We start from the raw sequence: 21,489 nt of genomic DNA on the forward strand, positions 1-21,489 counted from the left end.
CCGGCTCGTGACGGGGAGCTCTTGTTTGTGTCCCCGACTGGGATGTGAAGTATTTTCACATTATTTCTTGGTGGTGTTTCCAGCCGGCGACGTCACTCGTTGGCTGCAGAGCGTGACCTTGTGACCCGGCAGCCTCTGATGTGACGCTCAGAGGTTTGCTGGAGGTGTGGGCAGAATTATTTCTGGTGGTGGAGATCTGAGCAGAGAGAGAGAGAGGGAGGGAGAGGGTGGGAGAGAGAGAGAGGGAGGGAGAGGGAGAAAGTGGTGTGTTGCCATGGTGATCAGATTCACAAAGCTACGTGACAGGATTGTGCTTTGCCCTGCTGCAGGATTTGCAGGCCGAGCGGCGGTGTGTGATTATCACCTGCGCAGCGTGCAGACGGCCGTCGCCGGCAGATTTACGGCCTTTTTATCGTCCCGCCGTACATTATGTGGAGATTTGACTTACGGCACAGAGCTCTCAGCAGCCTGAAAGATGACCCGGAGACGTTTCCCTTTGTCGTCTCTCCGTGCGGGAACGACTCCATCACTCCTCCCGGGATCTCTGCTGACTCGCAGAAAGCTCTCCGTCATCTGCTGATGAGACTCTTCATGAATGGGTGTTTCCACGTCTGCTTGTTTTGCGTAGTTTACATCTGAGAGACACAGTTCACTTCCACGCAGTGAAGAAAGGCCTCCTCGCGCTCTCTGCAGCCTGCGTTCGGCCCGCTCTGGGTTTGCACCGCTAACAGCAGCGTGGGTATAAATAGCTGCAGCTCAGCACACAATGAGTCCCCGTGAGGAAGGAAGTTGTAAAGTGCAGCCGTCTGACCGAGGGCCGGTCGCTTCAGGTCTCTGTGGTCTGTTGTTCAGATCTGCGGAGAAACCTGAGAGCAGCTTCACAAAGAAACAGAGAGCAGCAACTTATAAAGAGAGGTGATGCATTCGTGTCAACGTTTTATTCACAGGTATCATCAGAATATCAGTTCCTTTTTCTTTGTAGAGTCCAAAATCCTCTTCAATCTTGATGCGTCCCAAAAAAAAGCTTGAAAACACACCGAAAGTCTGGATCCCTTTTTTTTTTCTCTCCGTGTGCAGCTCTAGTTTTGTTTTTTGGTCACATTTTATTGATCAGTTTAGTAAAACTGTTTCTAACTAAAATCTCAAACCTTCCATAGCTGCACTTGCTAACGTTGCTAACAGTGATATTGCAAACCTGCAAATCTTTATCGTCCCTCATTCACTGACGTTGAGGACACGCTGTGATGTCTTCAGTGATGCCAAAGGCTGACTGGCTTCACTTCACGCAGTCCTCACTCATCACCATTTGGAACAACGGTAGCCTCGTCTGATTGGTTCAAAATGATTGTTTTACAAAGAATTCATATTTTTCTTCTTTCTCCTCTGAAAAGATTTGCATTTTTGGCGGCTTAAACAAACTCGAAAACTCAAGAAACTTGGCAGATGCATCAGTCGTGGTAAAAAAAAAAAGACGTCTTCTACCGGTTTCGGACATGGGCGTGGCCAAACGGCTCACTAGCGCCCCCTAAAGTCCGTCCCCCTCGACTACTTTCATTTACATGCATAAAATTTGGCTCTCTCGTGTATCATAAGTAGATCTACAAAAAAAAGTCTCTCGGCACCAGGACCTCAACGCAACAGGAAGGGAAATTTAGTGGAACATTTGCATGCGCTGTAAATCCCCCCCGATAACATTTAGAGAGGCTGTTTCACTCACTTGTAAAACACTCAGTGAGAAATACAGAAGAGAGGCGGCAGAAACAGCGCAGAGGAATCATAAAACGGATTTATTAAAATGGGAGCTACAGGGTGGAGATAACGGGAGGCCTGGCTTCACTCGGCCTCGGCGCTCCGGCTGCAGCGGAGGCGTCGAGCTCATCGTGGAGCAGTCTGACCTCAGCCCAGCAAATATTGATCTGAGAGTGAGAGGAAGGAGGAAACTGTCCTGATACATCAGCACTTTTCTGTTTTAATCAGGCAGCACAGAGGACACAGGGTGAGTCAGGAGGTGCACAGACCTGAATATCTCTGCTCTCCTCTGAATCTGATTCATCATGCGTAATGTCAGCTGTGGAGATGTTTACTTCTTCTGTTATATGCACAGTAGTAATATTAGTAGATGCAGGAGAATCCTCGGTGGTGCCTTTGTCATCCTGAGGCACTGTGGGTGATTTATAGAAGTAACACGACTGCATCTGTCAGCTGGAGGTGAAGTGCAGTTAAATGTTGTGATGGAACACAGACACATGATGATCAGTGCTTTTGAATGGAAATCTTGTTGCACACTGTGATATGTAGATAAAGACTTACTCAGGTTGAACATTAGAGGATGTTTGACCATTATTTCACTCTCAGTCTATAGTTAACTAGTGCAATGCTTATTTACTCCTGGAAACCACAGACTGGTTATAAAACAACAGTCTGTATATAAAAGTGTTCGTAGCTTCCAGGTCTGAAAAATAGTTCCGATGCAGAAGTGCCTTCAGCTGCAATACCAGCGAGTGCCACTAGAGGTCGGCTCCAAAAAACCTCCGGCTCCATAGACTCCCATTCAACTTCTCTCATCAAATCCAAAGTGAATAAAATGTGTCCATCAGTCATCTCGGTGTTGTTAGCTAAAGTCACTCCTTCTTATTAGTTTTCTGGAGGTCCATCTGAAAATAATCCCTCATTCATTAGAAAAGAAGATTCAAAAAGACCTGTTTTGGGGCGTGTCTGTTTGATTGACAGGCCTGTGGTGCAGTCAGGTTACAGCTATCGGTGGGCGGGACGTAGTATTGTCAGGTTTTCAATCAGATCAGTCAGATCCACCGCTGGCTCCTCCCCCAGCTCTTCCAAATATGGTCACTTCCTGCTCCAAACCGCTCCGAACTAGCAAGATGGTGATGGATAGAATCTGAACTGGAGGCTTCATAACGTTCACAAACCAACGATGACATCACTGATGGATAATGACATCGCTGATGGTTGATGACATCACTGATGGTTGATGACATCACTGATGGTTGATGGTAACAGGAAGTCAGATATTTTGCTGATGCAGATGGAGAAAGAGGAGATGCAGTTTAACCTGCATTTTATCTTAAAATTCATATTTATCCAGTGTAGCCTGATGTTCGCACAAACACATAGTAAGAAGGTGAAGAGACTCAGTGCCTCTTCATTTCCCCCCAAAACACCCCTGGAGGACATCCTGCATCACTCTGTAGAGTAGACGACAAATAGACACCCAGCAACGGCTGTTTTCCACTAGTATGAACTGATCAGGTGGTCTCGGATGTCCCAGGATTCAGTTATAGTATGAGGGCCCCCCAGGGCCGGCTGGGGCACAGGCACCCCTCTGTCCCTCTGCTGCGTCCTGCAGCCGTCCTGGACGCCCCGAGACATTCAGCATCCAGAGACTCCACAGTGGAAACCTGTGAAATTCCTGCTGTGTTGGTTTTGGCCACACGGCTGCAGCAGGGCAGCAGAGCTGTGGTGTTTTTACACTCCAGTTCCCAGAAATATCCTGGCAACCAAACACTGTCCACGATTATGAAGTTAGTTTTGTTCATGTTGAAGACACACTTGCCTTAACGAACTACTCGTTTCGTCTGGTGGTCCTTCTCAACAAACTGCAGTGATGCTGCCGCTAAAGGAAAAAACACTGAATGCTGTTTATGATTCCAGTGCAGCGTTTCATTATTCAAATTCAGCAAGACAACAAAATGAGACTTCAACCCGCAGAGAGAGAGCAGTTACTTCATTCAAATCTGACGCTGCTTCAACATCCAACTTACACTCGAGAGACAGAGTTGATTATAAATAATGATAAACTGCACGTCACAGGATAAGATCTCATTTTTAGTTCAGGATTAGATCAGCAGGGGATATCAGGGATTTTTAAAAACTCAGGAAATTCTATCATTTTTTTGGACCGAGTCCTGGAATATCAGGGAATTTAGTTTCCATTTTTGTTTCCATTTATCAAAATGTAATATTCTCCATTTATAACGTTAGTTAGCTGGTTATTGTCAGTGTGTGTGTTTGGTAACATTAGCGCTCACTGACAAGAATTAAACATTTAGCTTATTAGGCTGAGAGTTAATTACCGTTATTGTTAGATCAATTATTTGTCTCTGTAACCAGTATTTATACATTTATTTAATTTATTTTAATATCAGAGGAACATGTGTTGGCCTGTTTTTAACAGGAATGTTTCTTGTCCGCTCAGCAGAACAGCAGCATGTTTTTATGTTCATTATTAGTCGTGGAGTTTCAGATTTTTAGTCAGTGACCGTCTGAGAATTAGACATTTGACTGAGAGTGTGAACTCTGGGTGAATGACAAGTATAAACCCCCCTCAGTCCAGGTCACCATGGAGACGTCCCCCCGACCACCGCTCGCCTCAGGTCTCCACCTGCTGACACTAACTGAAGAAATCACATCAGATCAACATGCAGCAGTAATTCCAGGAAATAGTTTCATTTTTCTGTCTTTGAAATGGTAAGAAGTGAAGATCACTTCATGTCTTTGTGTTAAATCCGAGCATCGGTGAGCATAAAGATCGGAGGAAGGTGGAAATGATCTCACACCGATCCGCTGAATCCGTCCCACATTCAGCCGAAAACACTGATGAACACGTTTTCCTCCAACAAAGACATTTATAATGAGAATTCATTTCTTAACAAACAGCCGAGTGTCTGTCTGCTCGATATTTCTGAGCAGCGCCTGCAGCTTCGGTAACTCCCCCTCAAACTGAACATCTTACACGTTAAACCAGGAAGATCCAGCCAGTTAGTTTGTACGTTTTAGAGGCTTTTGTTACTTTAAACTCAGGTGGTTCGGCTGTTTTACTCTACGAACCTTCATAATGACACGAAAACACAAAAACAGGCTTCTTTTAAATGAAAAATTCCAATTTGGGTCAGATCGTTGTACGTTTCTTTGTATTTGTCTTCTGTGTTTTGGGATTTGATTGTATTTTATTTTGCTCATTCTTCCTCCTCCTCTTTAAAAAGAAGTTGTGGAAAATACAATCCAATTGTCATCTTGCTGTTTTTGTCTTTTGCGTTTTTGCGTCTCCGTCTCATAGGACCGGTCATAGAAGAGGGACAAATACACGATTTTATACCCAGTTTATTCAAAAACCATCATCACCACCACCACCACCACCCCCCCTTGACTGAATTTACCACTTGTCCTACATAAGTGATATTTTGAGCCTGAACACTCGAGCATGAATAATGTTTCAGGGTGTCAGGGTGGAGGCCCGGCAGATAGAGCTGAGAACAGATGAGCCCTACTTTTCAATCTGTACCCCATTTACAGCATAATGACCCTGAGAAGGAGAGCGACTGAGGAGGAGGAGGAGGAGGAGGATTGAAGAATAAATGTAGATCTGGAACAGTTGGCTGTGAATTTATGACCATGGTGAAGCGTCCTCTGTCATCCCGGCTGCTGCTGAACTGGTTCTGGTGGTGGCGTTAAATATAGCCGTCCCCTGCTGACTGGTGGATGATGGGAAACATCACAAGGTCGAGGCTTCTCCTTCCCTCTTGTTTCTCCTGGCCTGGTTTGTCCACAGATCAGATCCTTCAGTGTGAGACGCACCGCGCCGCTCACCGCCCTCTGATCACAACAGAGCCGTCTCCTCCTCGGCTCTAATGGGAGCTGATGGTGTCGGGCCCTGGCAGAGCAGGGCGAGCCGAGTGTGGCCTTGAAAGCTCAGGTCATTATTTATTCATGCGTCTGCATGCAGATGTCGGCCGAGATGAGAAGCAGGGCTCCTGGCGGGGGGTTGCACTTCTAACAAGGAAAATCAAGACATCTTCCCTCCCCGGGACAGATTGACATCTAGATGTGCTCTTCAGTGATCATTGTTTGGACTCCGTCATGAGTCAACACCTTGTTTTATCCCCCCCTGAGAGCGCCGTCTGCTGGAGAAACCGAGCTGCTGCAGTCATCGGAGCAGCGGAGGGTCTCTCGGGGGCGCCGAGCCCGGCTCCAGCACCGGCTCCAGTACCGGCTCCAGCACCGGCAGGTAGAGCCGAGTGGAGCCGAGTCGCTCCTCCTCTCCCCCCTTTGTTTGACTTTGTCTTCTGTGCTCCGTCGAGCCGCTGGGAGGGGAAGGCAGAGAGCTAAAGCTCCTCTCATCTCTGCCAAGCTCTCCGGCTGTCTTCCTCTGGCTCTTTGTTATCCTCCTCCACCCCCCACCACCCACACCCCCCGCACCGCTCCCTGGTGCAGGCAGATACCGCTGGGCTGGATCTGCTGTGATGTGCTTATCAGAAGGTCTGCCATCACCTGGGGGGTGAGAGGGGGGGGGCAACTTCAGACCGAGAAGCAGGGAATGAACACAACACTGATGTGTTGTCATACAGGGGGGTGGAGGGGTAAATCACTGCTCTATTTATTTATTATTATTTATTCCACTGAAGCTTTTGTTGTGAGATGACTGCTTGAAGTGACCTGGACCTGATATGGATTCCCCCCCCCCCCCCCCCCCACACACACACACACACACACACACACCTCCCCCCACCCCTTCAATCTGTCACGCTGGCACACTTCCAGGTGTGCAGGGACAGATGGAGGTGGAGTCTTCTTTTGCATCACACCCACCCCCCACCGCTCCTTTGCTTCAGGATGTTTAAATGTGAGATGGAGGAGCTAAAAGCTTCCACAGTCCTGGAGCAGCGCTCTTCTGCCATCTAGTGGTCGGATGTAAGAACTGTCCTGCTGCGGTATATTTAAACAACCTTTAAACTTGAATTTAAACTTTAATCCAATCTTTAATTACATGATCATAACATGTTCAACACATCAAGCATGTTTACACAATTATTTCATGGATGTGTTCTTTCCTCTTGTTTTTATTTCTATAAAATAGAAATATTAAATATTACTGCCATTATTATCATGAACACATCTGATTTATTAAAACTGATCGAAAGAGGCCGAGGCTCTTGAAATCTATTTAAACATGTAAAGTGTCCAAACTCAAAATAAATATTATTCCTACATGGAATACTAATCTTATAAATATTTATACTAACATTTCACTTCATAGGTCAAAGGTATATTAATTTATTTAGTATACAGCTTGTGTGTGTGTATTTATGCATTGGCTTTTATTTTTTTACATTTTCAAAAAAAAAAATCTTCTATTCTGTTTCTTGATTTTCTTCTTGTTTACTTATTTCTCCTCCCTCTATTCTTAAACTGCTGTGATGACAAAGTGTTCCCACTGCGGGATTAATAAAGTCTGATAATTATCATAATATATTATCATAATATCACGATAGGTAAAAGTTCTATTTCTTTATTCTGATTAGAAAAGAGGACAGTTTTTGGAAACAATTTCTGAATTTGACTTTATCAATCGTATGTATGATGTGTTCCCTTCTTTTACTCCTGGTGAGAACATCTCCCTCTCAGACCTCCTGTGTTTGTGTCTCTCCTCCTCTCTCAGGTGAAGCTTCCTTTTCCTGTAGATCAAATCACAAATCTTCCACGGAACGACTTCCAAATGTTGGTGAAAATGCACAAACTGACCTCGGAGCAGCTCGAGTTCATCCACGACGTCAGGCGGCGGAGCAAGAACCGCATCGCGGCGCAGCGCTGCCGCAAGAGGAAGCTCGACTGCATCCTCAACCTGGAGTGTGAGATCAGGAAACTGGTGAGTGGACAGTTTCTGACAGCACACACAGATTAATCACACACTGGCACACACACCGTCACACACAGATTAAACACACACCAACACACACACCGCACACACAGATTAAACACACACTGGATAAAACAGTCCATTCTGTAAAACAATGACTTCAGTCTGAAAACAGGAAATGATGCTAAGGGTTTAATCACAGACTGGATAAAAAGAAAGTGTTCATAGCTTCCGGGTCTGAAAAATGGTTCCGATGCAGAAAGGTCTTAAGCTGCAATACCACCGAGTACCACTAGAGGTTGGCTCCAAAAAGCCTCCAGCTCCATAGACTCCCATTCAACTTCAAATACAAGGTGAATGAAATGTGGATTAATTGATGCCTTAAAAAGGGTTAATTGATGTATTAATGAGGGTTAATTGAAGCCTCAACGAAGGTTAATTGAAGCATTAATGAGGGTTAATTGGCATTTTAATGAAGGTTAATTGACATCTTAACGAGGGTTAATTGATGTCTTAATGAGGGTTAATTGGCATCTTAACGAGAGTTAGTTGAAGCCTTAACGAGGTTTAATTGACGTCTTAACTAAGGTTAATTGATATCTTAGCGAGGGTTAATTGACATCTTAATGAGGGTTAATTGAAGCCTTAACGAGGGTTAATTGACATCTTAATGAGGGTCAATTGAAGCCTTAACGAGGGTTAATTGACATCTTAATGAGGGTTAATTGATGTATTAACGAGGGTTAATTGACATTTTAACGAGGGTTAATTGACGTCTTAACGAGGGTTAATTGAAGCCTTAACAAAGGTTAATTGACATCTTAACGAGGGTTAATTGAAGCCTTAACGAGGGTTAATTGAAGCCTTAACAAAGGTTAATTGACATCTTAATGAGGGTTAATTGACGTCCCTGCAGGTGTGTGAGAAGGAGAAGCTGCTGACGGAGAGGAACCAGCTGAAGGCGTGCATGGGCGAGCTGTGGGAGAACTTCTCCTGTCTGTCTCAGGAGGTGTGCCGGGACGTCCAGCTGAGCCCGGAGCAGGTCCAGTCACTGCACCACTACTGCCCCGTGCTGCGGCCCGCCAACTCCACTGCCAGCAACAACAGCGCACACGAGCCCAAGCACGTCCTCGGAGCACCCCCCGCCGCCGCCGCCACCAGCATCGACCTCACCGCCCATTCCGGCTCGGCCACGCCAGAACCCAGCTTCCACGGGTCGCCCGGCCCCTCGGAGAGCGAGCCCGACTCGGCCGTCAGGAACGGGGCGGACGGAGACACGGACGGCCGGGACGCCAACGTGTACACCAAGTCGGGGAAGTCCAACCAGACGGTCACGGTGGATTTCTGCCAGGAAATGACCGACAAATGTACAACTGACGAGCAGCCGAGGACGGACTGCAGCATGTAGAGGAGGTTCCGGAGGTTTTTCTATTATTTAATTTCACTCTTCTGACGAACCCTCTCTCGGGGGTGTTGAGACAGTCAGCCTCTGCCAGTGTTCACTGAAAAACAAGCTTTGTTTGTATTTATGTCCGTCTCGTATTTATGTCTGTTTGTGTTTGTTTTTTTTGTTTTTTGAACGGTTGACACTAAAGTTGTCTTAACAGCAGCAATACTGTTCTCCAGGTATTCTCCTCTCACGCGACAGAGTGGGAACTTCTCACCAAACCCTCACCATGGTGCTAAACTCGCCCCGGCAGCAGCGTCCACAGCGAACACTCGTCTGGTGTCACGTCTCGACTCAAAGTGGAACCTCATCGGACCTAAACAGCAGCTCTCTTTGTACCGACAAGTACACCTTCACCTCTCTCCTTCCCGCTCTTGTCTCTCTCCGTCTCTTCTACCTCTCTCTTGCCTCTTCTTCGTTCTTCTCCCTCTTCTTTGTTCTTCTCCCTCTTCTTCTTTCTTCTTACTCTGTCTATATCTCTGTGGCCCTTTTTCGTCACGGCAATTCAAACTCAGGAAAAAACAAAAAAATCTTCTGAATGTTTCAACCTAATTCAAGAAAAATGAGAAAAAAAACAAACAAACAAACAAAAAAACAAAAACGTGAGGATGTTACGACGCAGTGAGACTTTAAAACAGAAAAAACAAAAAAATGTCATATGCAAAAAAAAAAAATAATGTCTTCAAGCGTCTCGCATTTGTATTTGTGTACAGGAGAACTTTGTACAGGCTGTAACCCGAAAACATTCCTCCTTTGCCTTCCACAGCACTGAATCGAAAGGAAACAAGCAGGCGGTTAAAAGGCTATTTTTTATTTCCCACTCATCAGCAATACCATTGTATCTGGATATTGTGACGGTGACTTTTCAAGTGCTTGTTTGGCAGCAGTGTAAATATCGTACGGAGCATGACGACTGTAACCGTGGTTTTGTACAGGTAGAGGCGTAGGTCTTTCTTTCTCACCGGGGTTATATCAAGCACCTTTTTTTTTTTTTTTGCTAAGGGAAAATTTTGCTTTGCTGTTTCCTGTCCTGCCTAATACTCCCTGTCACGGTGGGTGTTCTTATACTCAGGAAATCAGCTCCATTTACATGTAGACACACGCACGCACGCACACACACACACACACGCGTGCACGCGCGCACGCACACACACACACACACACACACACACACACACACACACACACACACACACACGTACACTTTGAGCCCCTTTCATGTATAAAAGTTGGGACGTTCACGACGCGGTTCTGAATGCGTGGCTCAGGCCAGCTCCTTCGACTCCTTCTTAAATGTGAAAAAAAAACAAAAAACTTCTTCCTCGTGTTTTTATTTTAGGTTTTCTTTTTTCTTTTTTTTTTGGAGGGGGGCGGGGGCGGGAGGGGTGGGAGGGGTGGGAGGGGTGGGGTGGGGGGGATGTGATCCTATTTCTTATCAGTATTTAGCGATGCTATTTGTGTACACTCGCAGCCACGCTTTGGGTTTCTCCGACGTTGCCGTTCAAAATGTTTGGACGCGGCGGGAAATGAACTTTTTAAAAAAAAAAAGTTTTTACAAATTGGATTACGTTTTGAAAAAAAAACAACAACAACAAAAAAAAAAAAAACAACCGAAACAACAGAAGAAGAGACTCGGTTCAGGCTCGTTGTTTCCCGCAGCACTTCGACGAGGGTCTTTGTTTCAGACCCCTTAAAAATTTGAGACTGGAGCACTTAAATTGGCACTTAAAGAGGGGGGGAGAAAAAAAAACAACAACAACAAGGTCTTATTGATATGATTGTAAGAGCAAAATCAAACAATCTGGAAACACAAAAAGGAAGCTAACGGTTTTACTGAGTGTTCACACCTTCTCCTTGTATTTCTGTAGGAATTGAATAAGCTAATTCAAAGTTCATTTGACGTGAAAGCAGTGTACGTGTTGTCCAAATAATTGAGTAACAATCATATAAGATAGTAACATGTTTGCCCGACTGTGCATTGGTTTGAACATCCCGCTTTGTGACGTGCATCGCATGCTGCCTTTAGCTGTCAGCCTAGTTAGTTGGTCGAGCTTCTGTTTTTTTTGGTTTTGGTTTTTTTTTCTGCCTTGTGAGTTCTTTCTGGAGCGGTCGGATTTTTAAAACGCCGTTTCTTAAAACGTCTGTGTTGTAAAGGAGCCGGGTTATGTCGACCCTCGCTGGAGGCGGGTCGCCGCGGCGACCTGCAACTCCGGTTCAAAAAGTTCAATTGAGTTCCAATGTAAAGTTTTGTTCGGTCTTTGAAACCCCGATCCGACGCTTCTCAAACCGGGACGAGGCGCTCTTAATTTTCACGAACGCTGTCTATTAAATTCTTATTTCTCTGTCTAAAACAAACTGTCTGATTGATCGGACAGCCGGTGAACCACTCGCATCACTTCCTCTCCTGTGGAGCCGGAGATGTTCGCCTGAGAAACTCTAGGGCTTCTGGGAAATGTAATTTGTAAAAAGCCCGCTACAAAAAAAAAAAAACAGGAAGTAACAACTTTAAAACAGGACTACAGTTTCAGTAGTCTGTGTTATTGTACTGTAAATTTCAGGGTTATTTTGGATTGAGATTTGAAACAGACAGCGTTTTATTTACCTTTGATGTGATTTCGAAAGCACTGTGTAGGATTTAGTGGTATCCATGGTGATGTTCCAGGTTCTGGTGGTCTGTAGAAACATGGAGGGCTCCGTGAGAGAGGACCCGCCCACTTTGGAGAAATAAAGGGCTAAATCTACGCTCCCAAATCCACTTAGGTTCAAGTTATTATTTACTAATAAAAACACAATTATGAATATGAAATCCCATCCCTGCCTACAGATCCCTCTAAATCCTACACTCTGGTCTTTGGATCTATAAATTGAACTCTTAAACAATCAAAAAAAGTTATATTTTAAATAAATCCAGGATTGGGGCTTTAAATTTTGGATGACTTTTTTTCTTCTTTTTTTTTTAACTTCACCCCACAAACTTTCCCTGATGTAAATTTTAGATGTAGTTTAAAATACGATCTCTCTCTCTCTTAAGTGTATTTCGTGAACCCGTCTTTAAATTGTTAAAAAGCCTGATCTCTATTCTGTAGAGTTTCCAGACCCGCACAGCCACAAACAGACGCACATATTCACACAAATCCACGGACACGCGCGCGCAGCGCCAACGTGTCGCCGACGCTTCATCCGCTCGCGCTTCTTCAGCCCTTTTTATTCTCCTTTTATCGGCTGCTGTCGTCGACATGTTTGGTGAAGCCGAGCAGTATTGAAGCCGAAACTAAAGTGGAGCGATCGACTTCGCCAACGCTTCTCCTCCGCAAACGTTATGCAACTCGGTTTGGTTTCATTTCAAAGCGCTCGTATCTGGACGGAGGAGGCCGCGCTGTTTCATTACAGAGAATCCAATTCAATAATCAGACGACAGTGATCACAGACTTTCTAAAGGTTGTTCCATTCCCAACGAGCCAACACGAAGAGATGTTAACACTTTTTATTTATTTTTTTTTTTTTTAGCCTGTTTGCTCAAAGTACAGCAACGGACCTCCTCAGCTTCAGTATTCACGATCAGTTCAGCATCTTAATTTCACCTTAAAACCTTCCGGTTTAACATCACAGACGCTTTTGTTTCCACTTCTCGTTTGACGCGGTTCATTTTATGAAAAACTCCCCGTTGTGCTCAGACGGCTTCGACCCGTTCAGACGGTCGCGGTGTCGTTTCATCCTGCTCAGAGGATGTTTGAAATTTCTGCCAACACTTTAAAAACGAATGGAGGAAATTACTTTTGATATATTTTACATCTCTGGAAGAAAAAAAAAAGATTTCGTAGCAGCTAATTTTTTTCAGAAACAGAAAACTTTCCTGGCACTTTTTTTTTTTTAATTTTTTTTTTTTTTTAAATCTTTTATCTTATCAATTTTATTTTATTTGGAGGCAGGTTTTTTTCTTTTCTTCCAACAAAAACTTTATTTTAAACAAGATTCCAGTTCCTCTTGTAATTTTTACGGCAGAAATCTCAAAAACACTTGACATGTGAAAACCAAAATTATCTGCATGGACAAATACCAGCAGAAGTGATGAAGATGTTCTGTTGTCAATTGGGTGAATCGTCCCTTTAATGTCTCAGGGTGCCAAGCATTTAAAACCTGCTCTCTGTATCACAGCCGAGCAGAATACGCTGTTTATTTTTAATTTAATTTTAATTTATTTGACTTGCTTTGTTAGGAAGTGAAAAAGGTTCCTTTTTACTCATTTAAAGCAGCATTAATTGGTTTTTAGTGGCCACGATTAGGACAAAAAGACACCTGTGTGTCCACCTGATGAATGTTAAGTCCAATATTTTGACTCTCTTTTAGCTGTTTCTGATCTCCTGAGAACACCGAGTGTCTTCAGCTGCTCCTCTGCATTGAACACAACCAGTTCATCAGATTTTATTTTTTTTTGCGAAACCAAAACAAGAAGCTAAAAGGTGCTGAAAGCGATGAGGAACAGAGGCGGGAGCTGCCGGTTCAGTACGAGCAGCTCGTTTCTCATCGCTCATCTGATCGTTTTTCTGACTATTGATTAGTGCCGGGTTTTTTTTGTTGAAAACACCTTAAAACCATTGTTGATAAAGTTGGCGGACTCCTCCAGGTTGTTCTGTGCAGCTCAAACACGTCTTTGTTCAGCGATTCTCGTGTTGTTGCTGTAAGCCGACGCGTCGACCTTTTTGCTTCACGTTTGTCTCGTTTTGCTTCAACTCTTTTTCGCCGCTGCTTCCCGGAAACAAACACTGGCTTTGGCAACTCCAAAGGTTGTTCTAGAAGAATATGAACAAAAAAAACAAAAAAAACAAAAAACATGCCTTTCTCACAGATCGCTCACCTTTTCATGAAAAACAAAAACAAAACAAAAAAACTGGTATCCTGGTTGAATTCACAGGCTGAGATCATTGAGGAAAACTATAAAAATGGGATATGTTTACAAATAGGTGTCATGTTATGTTTTATCAAATTTTTTATTTTTTTTGCCATGTTAAAATCACTCGTTTCAATTGAACTGGTTCTTGGTGTTGTGTCAGAGACAAAGACTGAGTTTCTTCTCCTTGTCTTTAATCCAACGTTTTGGGATGGGTCAACATTACATAGACACAAGTGCACCTCCGATATTTGCCTTAGAACTTGCAGAGGCCATAGTTCACATCCAAGTGAAGTGAGTGTATGCAGGGGACTGAGCCCCCATCCCCAAGTCACCAGTGCGGACTTTCTCACACTTATCTACCTGTGAAATCCTTCATACCTCTCATAACTGGTCAATGACTGTATCAGCAAACTGCATCAGGTGTTTTTTCTACATGCTTTTTACACAGATTATATGGATTATTGTATTAGTAGATTTTGGTGCATCATTTTTAATGTAATAGCTCTTAAGCCTGTAGTTCAAGTTGTTGGTTTTTTTTCTCTAATTTTTCTAGATGACTGTTTTGTGTTAATATTGTCAATTTGAAATAGCTGTTATTTGCTTATTCTCTACTAAGAGTTCTTACCTAATTTTTAAATGCTACATGACCCTAATTAATTAAATGACTTAATAACCATTGTAAATACTGTATTGTGCGAACCCCATTTTCATTCATTTCAATTGCTAGTGTTATACAAATGACTTTTTTGTCTAGACACCATTTCTCTTTATGAAATAAAGAAACATGCATATCACATTTGCTGCATTGTGCAAGTTTTTACTCAAACAAGAACCTGTTACGTTTTAAAGGGGCAATTTGTACGATACCGTGCTAAGCAGCTAGCGCCGGCTAGCCCTGTGTTGTAATACTACTTTGTACCACAAGGTGGTACAGTGAGTCACTGCAACGGAAAGTCTGCTCTCAGTCCCACATCACGAGATGGGATTTAACAATAGACTGTATATAAATATATACAATATATAATACAGTGGTGCCAGAATGAGTTTAAGTTTTTCAGGGTATAAATATATATACATATACATATACATATATATATGTGTGTATATATATATATATATATATTTATTTTTTTATTTTTTTTTATATATATATCAGCCTACCTGACTAAATTATGGAAAGAAATGTATTCCCTCTTCTCAACAGAGTGCAAAGAGTGTGAAGCACTCAGTCAGTGAGTATGGATTTGATATCAATGTATGTATATAATATTTTATATATATATATATATATATATATATATATATATATATATATATATATATATATATAACCTTGCTATGACCAAAGTCCCTTCTTGTGAGTTTTCTGGCTGTCCATCTGAAAATAATCACGTTTTACACACAGGAGGAACTGGTGATGTATTCAATTCAATTCAATTCCATTCAATTTTATTTATATAGCGCCAAATCACAACACAGGTTATTTCATGGCACTTAACACATTAAAGTCCTTTCCGCAAGACTTTACAATATTATACAGAGAAACACAACAATTCAACAATTCCCACATAAGCTTGGAGGGAAAAAAAACTCCTCTTTAAGGGAGAAAAAACTCCAACAGAAGGAAGAAAAACTCCCTTTAACAGGAAGAAACCTCCAACAGAACCAGGCTCAGAGGTGGGCGGAGCATCTGTTAACAGAACCAGACTCAGAGGTGGGCGGAGCATCTGCCTCGACCGGTTGGGGTGAGAGGAGAGCAGAGAGAGAAAAGGACAGCATAGAGATACAAGATGTATCATATACAAATCATGGACAAAACCATAAACATTGTTTTGGATAAGTCTTTCATCTTTTTTTGGTCGCCAACTCCACAATATTTAATTACAAACTTCTGTCAAATATCTTTGCAAAAGGCTTTCAGTCTCATTTGATGAGCAGTCACACGTGCTTTGAGCCAAAGATATACATTTCAAATTCATATTCATTTTTTTGTTTCCAAAACTTCCCTCAAAAAATGTAACAGCAAGTAGCTGGAAATCGGATACTTTAAAAATCATCAGATAGTGAAGATATTATTTTTAAAGTACAAATCATTAAGTTTTGTATTTGAAATAGTGTGTTAACAGAACTGAACACAATACAAACTGTATGAACACACAAAGACACAGTGAGCTTCACTTTGTGATCAGGATCCTTTACGACTCCCTCATGGCTCTATCTTGGTCCCAACATTTTAATATTCAGTTCACTTTTTCATGATTGAAGACAGCTCCAGGATCATGCTCTGAAAAAGACAAAAAGTGTGGACAATTATTAGTTATAGTTATCAATCCCATCACAGACGCGGTACATTTAGCTGAACAGTAACTAGAAAGCCTGTTTTATTTTTCCAACTGCAGTGGTAAAATGTGTGCCTGATATTCCATTATTTTCTAATTCAAATTTATTTATAAAGAACCAAATCCCAACATAAGTCAACGGTTCCAAGCTGAGACACGAACTATACAGCTGGACCATGTATGAAATGTTAGAGGCTTTTAATTTGAAATAAGGGCTTTTAATTTGAAACAATCACTGCATTTGGGCGACCAATCATGACTTCATCAGTCAGTCCCGCGTCAATCATTCAGCCAACCAATGGTGCCACTTTATCTCTCACTTATTCATTCAGCCACTCACTCAGTGACGGATATTAGTATTTATCGGCCGGCTCTGCTGTTGCAGTTCTGACAATAACTAATGATTTGAAATTCTTACAATAACGTATAAAATACAAACTCTATAAATATGTTTACATCTTTTAGTATTTTTATATTTTCTCATTTCAGATTTTCTAAAATCACTCCGACATCAGTGTTTGTGCGATGCACGAATGTCCAACTTTTGTAAGTTGCCTTTCGGACCAGAATTGGTTTCTAAAGCAGGTGTGATGTCGTCGATCCTGCTCCCCTCTTTCTGAGGTGAGCAGCTGACTAAAATCCCTTTTTTTAAAATATAGGGTGCCTTGAGCCCAGTTAAGATCGAGGATTCACAACAAGACAAATCTATTTTAGAAGTTGTAGGAAGAGGTTCTGGAGCGTGAACTCGCCCATGTTGTTTGCCAACTTGCAAGGTTTGAGTAAAAGATGAGCTCCAGGAAGTGAAGCTCTTAAATGCAGGAAGTGGCCAATCAGACTCTACCAAACTCTGCCACATCATGGGGGGGGAATGTATTTCTTAGATTAGATTATTTTAGTTTTTTTTGGTAGAGTGTTTTAGTTTTTGGTATATTTGGATAATATTTAAATAAGTCTGTCGTTCCAGGATGAATCCAGTTTCTGTTAGTTGTAGTTCAGTTGGTGGTTTGGTGTTTGTGTGTTCCCTTTTTTGTTTCCTAATGGTCTGATCAGCCGGTATATATGTTCCCCAGTGAGTTGAGTTGTGTTTAGTTGACCTCTTTTATGGGCCCAGAACTTTAGTTACAAGTTTTTGTAAATCATTTTCTTCCTTATGAAACCTATTTTTTCTGCGCAAACTCCTGTGACTCCTTCCTGCCTGTCAGCTCAGTCCCAGAAACCCACTCATAGACCTGCTTAGGCGGGCCGCCCAGATATATTTGCCGACCCATTTCAGTATTTTGTATTTATTTATTTTTTTAATCTGTCTGAAAAAAATGATCAGTGTCAGTGCAGCAGAGGTGGAGCTCCGCCCACAGTGAAACACAGAGATCGGAGGACACAAACACAGCAGAGACTCTCACAATGAGCTGGAAACAAACGTCTTCTCAGAAATTGGGTTAATAACATTAATACAACATTTTCAGCTTGACTGCAACCGAGGGGGCGGAGCTATAAAGAGTGCGAGAGAGATCAAAGTTACCCCGCGGTTCGGCTGGCTGAACGCTGCGACTTTTCAAACTGAAAGAAAGGACAGAGTGAATGCATAACATAATAGTGAATAGCAGGAGCGAATGTGAAGGGAAGTGATGTGATAGTGAAATGTGGATAGACAGAAAATTAGGACGAGTAACTTTTAATATTGTTTTGTTTTCTATGAAAGATTTGAGCTTCATCAATTGAGACATAAAAAAAACACATGCTGCTGTGATGCAAAATGTGTGCTGAGTATCAGTTTGTTTGTTATTGTTCACGGAAAAGAAGCTGATTCAGCTGATTTGGGTTGAGCTCAGCTATGTGAATAAATGTTACTGAACATGAGGAGCCCTCAGACACACTGCGGTTAATCTTTATTAGTTTATCATATTAAACTCATCAAACAGCGGAGTAGAAAACATTGGCTCACCATGGACATCCTCCTGCCGCCGGATGGCGGCGGGGGGGTCACCGCCGGACTCTCCCCCTGGTTCAGGTGCTGGGCCTCCATGTCGGTCCCGCTCTGAGAGTCCCGGCTGTCAGACAGACTGGCCAGCATGCCCTCCGACAGTCCTCGGGACATGAAGCTGCACTTCCTGGCGGTGGGGTAGTGGTCGCTCTCCGGGGAGTCGCTCATGTCGCTGAGCTCCTTGCAGATGCTCACTCTGCTCTGCTTCCTCGGGGGGTTCCTGAGGGCTGCTGGGATCTCCATGTGGCTGGTCGTCAGCGCGGGTCGAGGTCCTGCGCTCCGCGGCGCCCCCGAGCCGCGAGGTCCGTTCGACTCGTCGCTGCTGTACGAGGTCTTCCTGGTGTCCACGGTGCTGCGGCGCTCCGCGGCCCCCAGCTGCTGCAGGCCCGGGGGGTCAGCGTGGCTCGGTAGATACGACTGCGGGGGTCTCTGATGGGGGATGTTGGAGCCCTCGGGATTCTGAGGGGCCGACGGCAGCGTCTCCCCCCGAGTGGCGTCGGACAGAACGGAGCAGGTCATCTGCGTGAGCTGCATCAACCTCTGCGGAGACGAGTTGGTGAGCACGCACACCTGCTGCACCATGGAGTTCTTCTTCGACCGGCACACGCTGTCCTCGTCTCCGTATTTGTATCCGTACAAGCTCAGTTTGATCTTCCTCACGCCCAGATGGAAAATCTCCAGGAGGTTGAGGAACAAAGAAACTCCGGCGATAACCAGCATGAAAACCATGAAAATGTTCTTCTCCGTCGGCCGCGACACAAAACAGTCGACGCTGTTCGGGCAAGGCAACCTCTCACATCGGTAGAGCGGAGACAGGCCGATGCCGTACAGAGCACACTGGCCGATGATGAAGCCCACCTCCACCACCGATCTGGTCAAGATATGGAAGACGTATGTGCGCAGCAGGGAGCCCCTGAGCGGAGCTTTCCTCACTCTCTTCTGCTCATCTAGTTTCCGGAGCTCTCGCTCGATTCTCCGGTGGTCCTCCTGGATCGGGTCCATCCCCTCCAGCTCAGCTTTCAGAAAGGCTTTCTTCCGGTGCCGTTCCTTCTCCAGGGTCCTCAGACGGTACAAGGCGTGGCCCATGTAGACCAGCGAGGGGGAGGACACGAAGATGATCTGCAGGACCCAGTAGCGGATGAGGGAGATGGGGAAGGCCTGGTCGTAGCACACGTTCTTGCAGCCCGGCTGCTCCGTGTTGCAGACGAACTCGCTCTGCTCATCGTCCCAGACGTCCTCAGCCGCGACCCCGAGCACCAGCATCCGGAAAATGAAGAGGATGGTGAGCCAGATCTTCCCCACGATGGTGGAGTGGATGTGGACCTCTTCTAAAATACTCCCTAACAAGTTCCAGTCGCCCATCTTCTGTCACATTATCAGCTGTCGGGGGGAAGGAAGAAAAACTTGAGTCGTGTTTCCTACAAATGGAAAGATGCAATAAAAACGCTGTGACTTACGTGTTTTCTAGGGTCCGTTCCTCGTGTGCATTAACATCCAGCCATGACAACAGAGCAGGTTCAGCGACGGGGACATCAGGGTTGATTTCCCGTCGCTAGACAAGGAGACAGACGAGACCCCACTGAACTGTGTCGCTGCTGCTGCTAACTAGGACTCCACTCTGAAGCATTGATCCACCACATGACCCTGTAACGCCCTGAGGTTACTTTCAGCCTGTTCCTTTTGGAGAGGACGCTCCACTGGAAAAAGCACAAACTGGGATGTCAATATACAACAATACACACTGGTACACTTCACTACCAGAAGCATGAGGACAGGACCGTCCTTTTCCTGGATCTGGAACTTTTTCGATGGTTTGAGGGTTTCTTTTCCATGGAATTCATATTCTACAGCATGCATTGATATTTTAGACAAATGTTTTACCAACTTTGTGTCCCAACTATTACAGAAAAACAGGAAATAACCAAACATGGATAAAAGGATTTGTATTTCCAGTTTGGTTTGGAAGAACAACTCCACTTCTTGAACAAAACAACAAACTGAGATGAGCTTTTCTCTTTCTGGAAATATTACAGATTTTTTAAGTTATAAAAATAAGAGTACATTTCTCTGCTTTTATTTTAACATTCTGTAGATTTTTCTTTGGTAAAAGAAGAAAAAGGAACATTCTTCTCAAACAGCTGGAAGGAAATCAAAACCTTTGAGGAAAAACTGGAACTTTGGTGTTCCAGTTTTCTCACCGACTAACTAATGGGACAAAAGTCCTGCAGTCACATGTGGATAGAAGTAATAACGTACGTTTACCGAAGTACTGTCCCTTTTATATTCCTTCAAACCTTTACTGCACTGCATTTTAGAGTACTGGCAGTTACTTCTCAGATCAAAACAGTCAGTCAAACAATTGGATGTATGTTTATATTACAGTGTATTCAAGATTAAAGCAGTGGTTTACAAACCAAACAGTCGTGTCTAATTACACTCCTTCATCACATGTTTCAGAAGTCTACGTTGCACCAAAACTAAATTCCCAGTAAGTAAATAAGTGCAGCTGTTCACAGGATGGAGCCCTGCAGGAAGACACGGAGAAACCGCTCAGTTCTTCATGTCCAGAGCTTGTAGAGACTTTTTCATGAAGGCTTGAAGCTGTAACTTTGGTCAAATTCGGCAAAGTACTGAAATAAGACTCTGAAACATTAAAAAAAAAAAAAAAAAAAAAAAAAAAAATTCTCATCTTCTATTGTTGGTAAATCTTCAACTAGAATTACTGCCTAGTGGTTTTATGCCTCCGCTAGCCATTCAAGTTGTAGTTTACATGTATATCTGTCTTAAGCCATATAGATATTAAGCTCACAGTGACCTTGACCTTTGACCTCCAAAATGTAGAGAACATTTGTGATAAATTGGAAGATATTCCCTCAAGCTGTTCCTGAAATAATGTATTCGCAGGAATGGGTTAATGCATGCATTTGACAGAAGTCAGAGAAGGCAGAGTTTTAGACCAACTGTAGAGGAACTGTGAATATAAACAAGACAGGAGATACAACAGGATCCATTCAAGCGGCTGGAAGGATTAGACGGGATGTAGTTCGCTCATATTTCTTCAGTGAAGCTAGCAGCACTGAGGTACTGACGGAAGATGTTTCTGAAAGTTTCATCGGGAATCAAAAATGAGGTTTCAAGAAGCAACACCGTGCTGGTGGAAACTGGCATGAGGACCGATTC

General features: G+C 43.5%; 2 protein-coding genes across 5 annotated transcripts in view; one reads left to right on the forward strand and one right to left on the reverse strand.

The window, feature by feature from the left end:
* The window catches only part of bach2b (BTB and CNC homology 1, basic leucine zipper transcription factor 2b), an 85,459-nt gene extending 74,995 nt beyond the window's left edge, over positions 1–10,464 (forward strand). For all 4 annotated transcript variants that reach the window (XM_069161662.1, XM_069161664.1, XM_069161661.1 and 1 more), the window contains exons 4-5: positions 7,454–7,660; positions 8,568–10,464. In XM_069161662.1, the coding sequence (XP_069017763.1) occupies positions 7,454–7,660; positions 8,568–9,059 (699 nt within the window). In that variant the 3' untranslated portion in view covers positions 9,060–10,464. The remainder of the gene's footprint in view (positions 1–7,453; positions 7,661–8,567) is intronic.
* A 5,721-nt stretch (positions 10,465–16,185) lies between these two features.
* gja10b (gap junction protein alpha 10 b) lies at positions 16,186–19,919 on the reverse strand. The gene is made up of 3 exons (XM_069161683.1): positions 19,767–19,919; positions 18,271–19,689; positions 16,186–16,273 (listed from the first exon to the last, which is right to left on the reverse strand). Exons 2-3 carry the CDS (start codon positions 19,669–19,671, stop codon positions 16,235–16,237), a joined length of 1,440 nt encoding a protein of 479 aa, XP_069017784.1. The 5' UTR covers positions 19,672–19,689; positions 19,767–19,919; the 3' UTR covers positions 16,186–16,234.
* Positions 19,920–21,489: the final 1,570 nt, after the last annotated feature.

This window comes from Embiotoca jacksoni, unplaced genomic scaffold, assembly GCF_022577435.1.
Source record: "Embiotoca jacksoni isolate LCO1_2020_lvr unplaced genomic scaffold, fEmbJac1.0.p SCAF_29, whole genome shotgun sequence".
Classification (NCBI taxonomy): domain Eukaryota; kingdom Metazoa; phylum Chordata; class Actinopteri; family Embiotocidae; genus Embiotoca; species Embiotoca jacksoni.

Coding starts and splice junctions, on each gene's coding strand:
- gja10b (XM_069161683.1), bottom strand. CDS start 19,671: ATGGGCGACTGGAACTTGTTAGGGAGTATTTTAGAAGAGGTCCACATC. Junction 16,274..18,270: donor GCGGCAGGAGGATGTCCATG/GTGAGCCAATGT, acceptor TGTCTTTTTCAG/AGCATGATCCTGGAGCTGTC.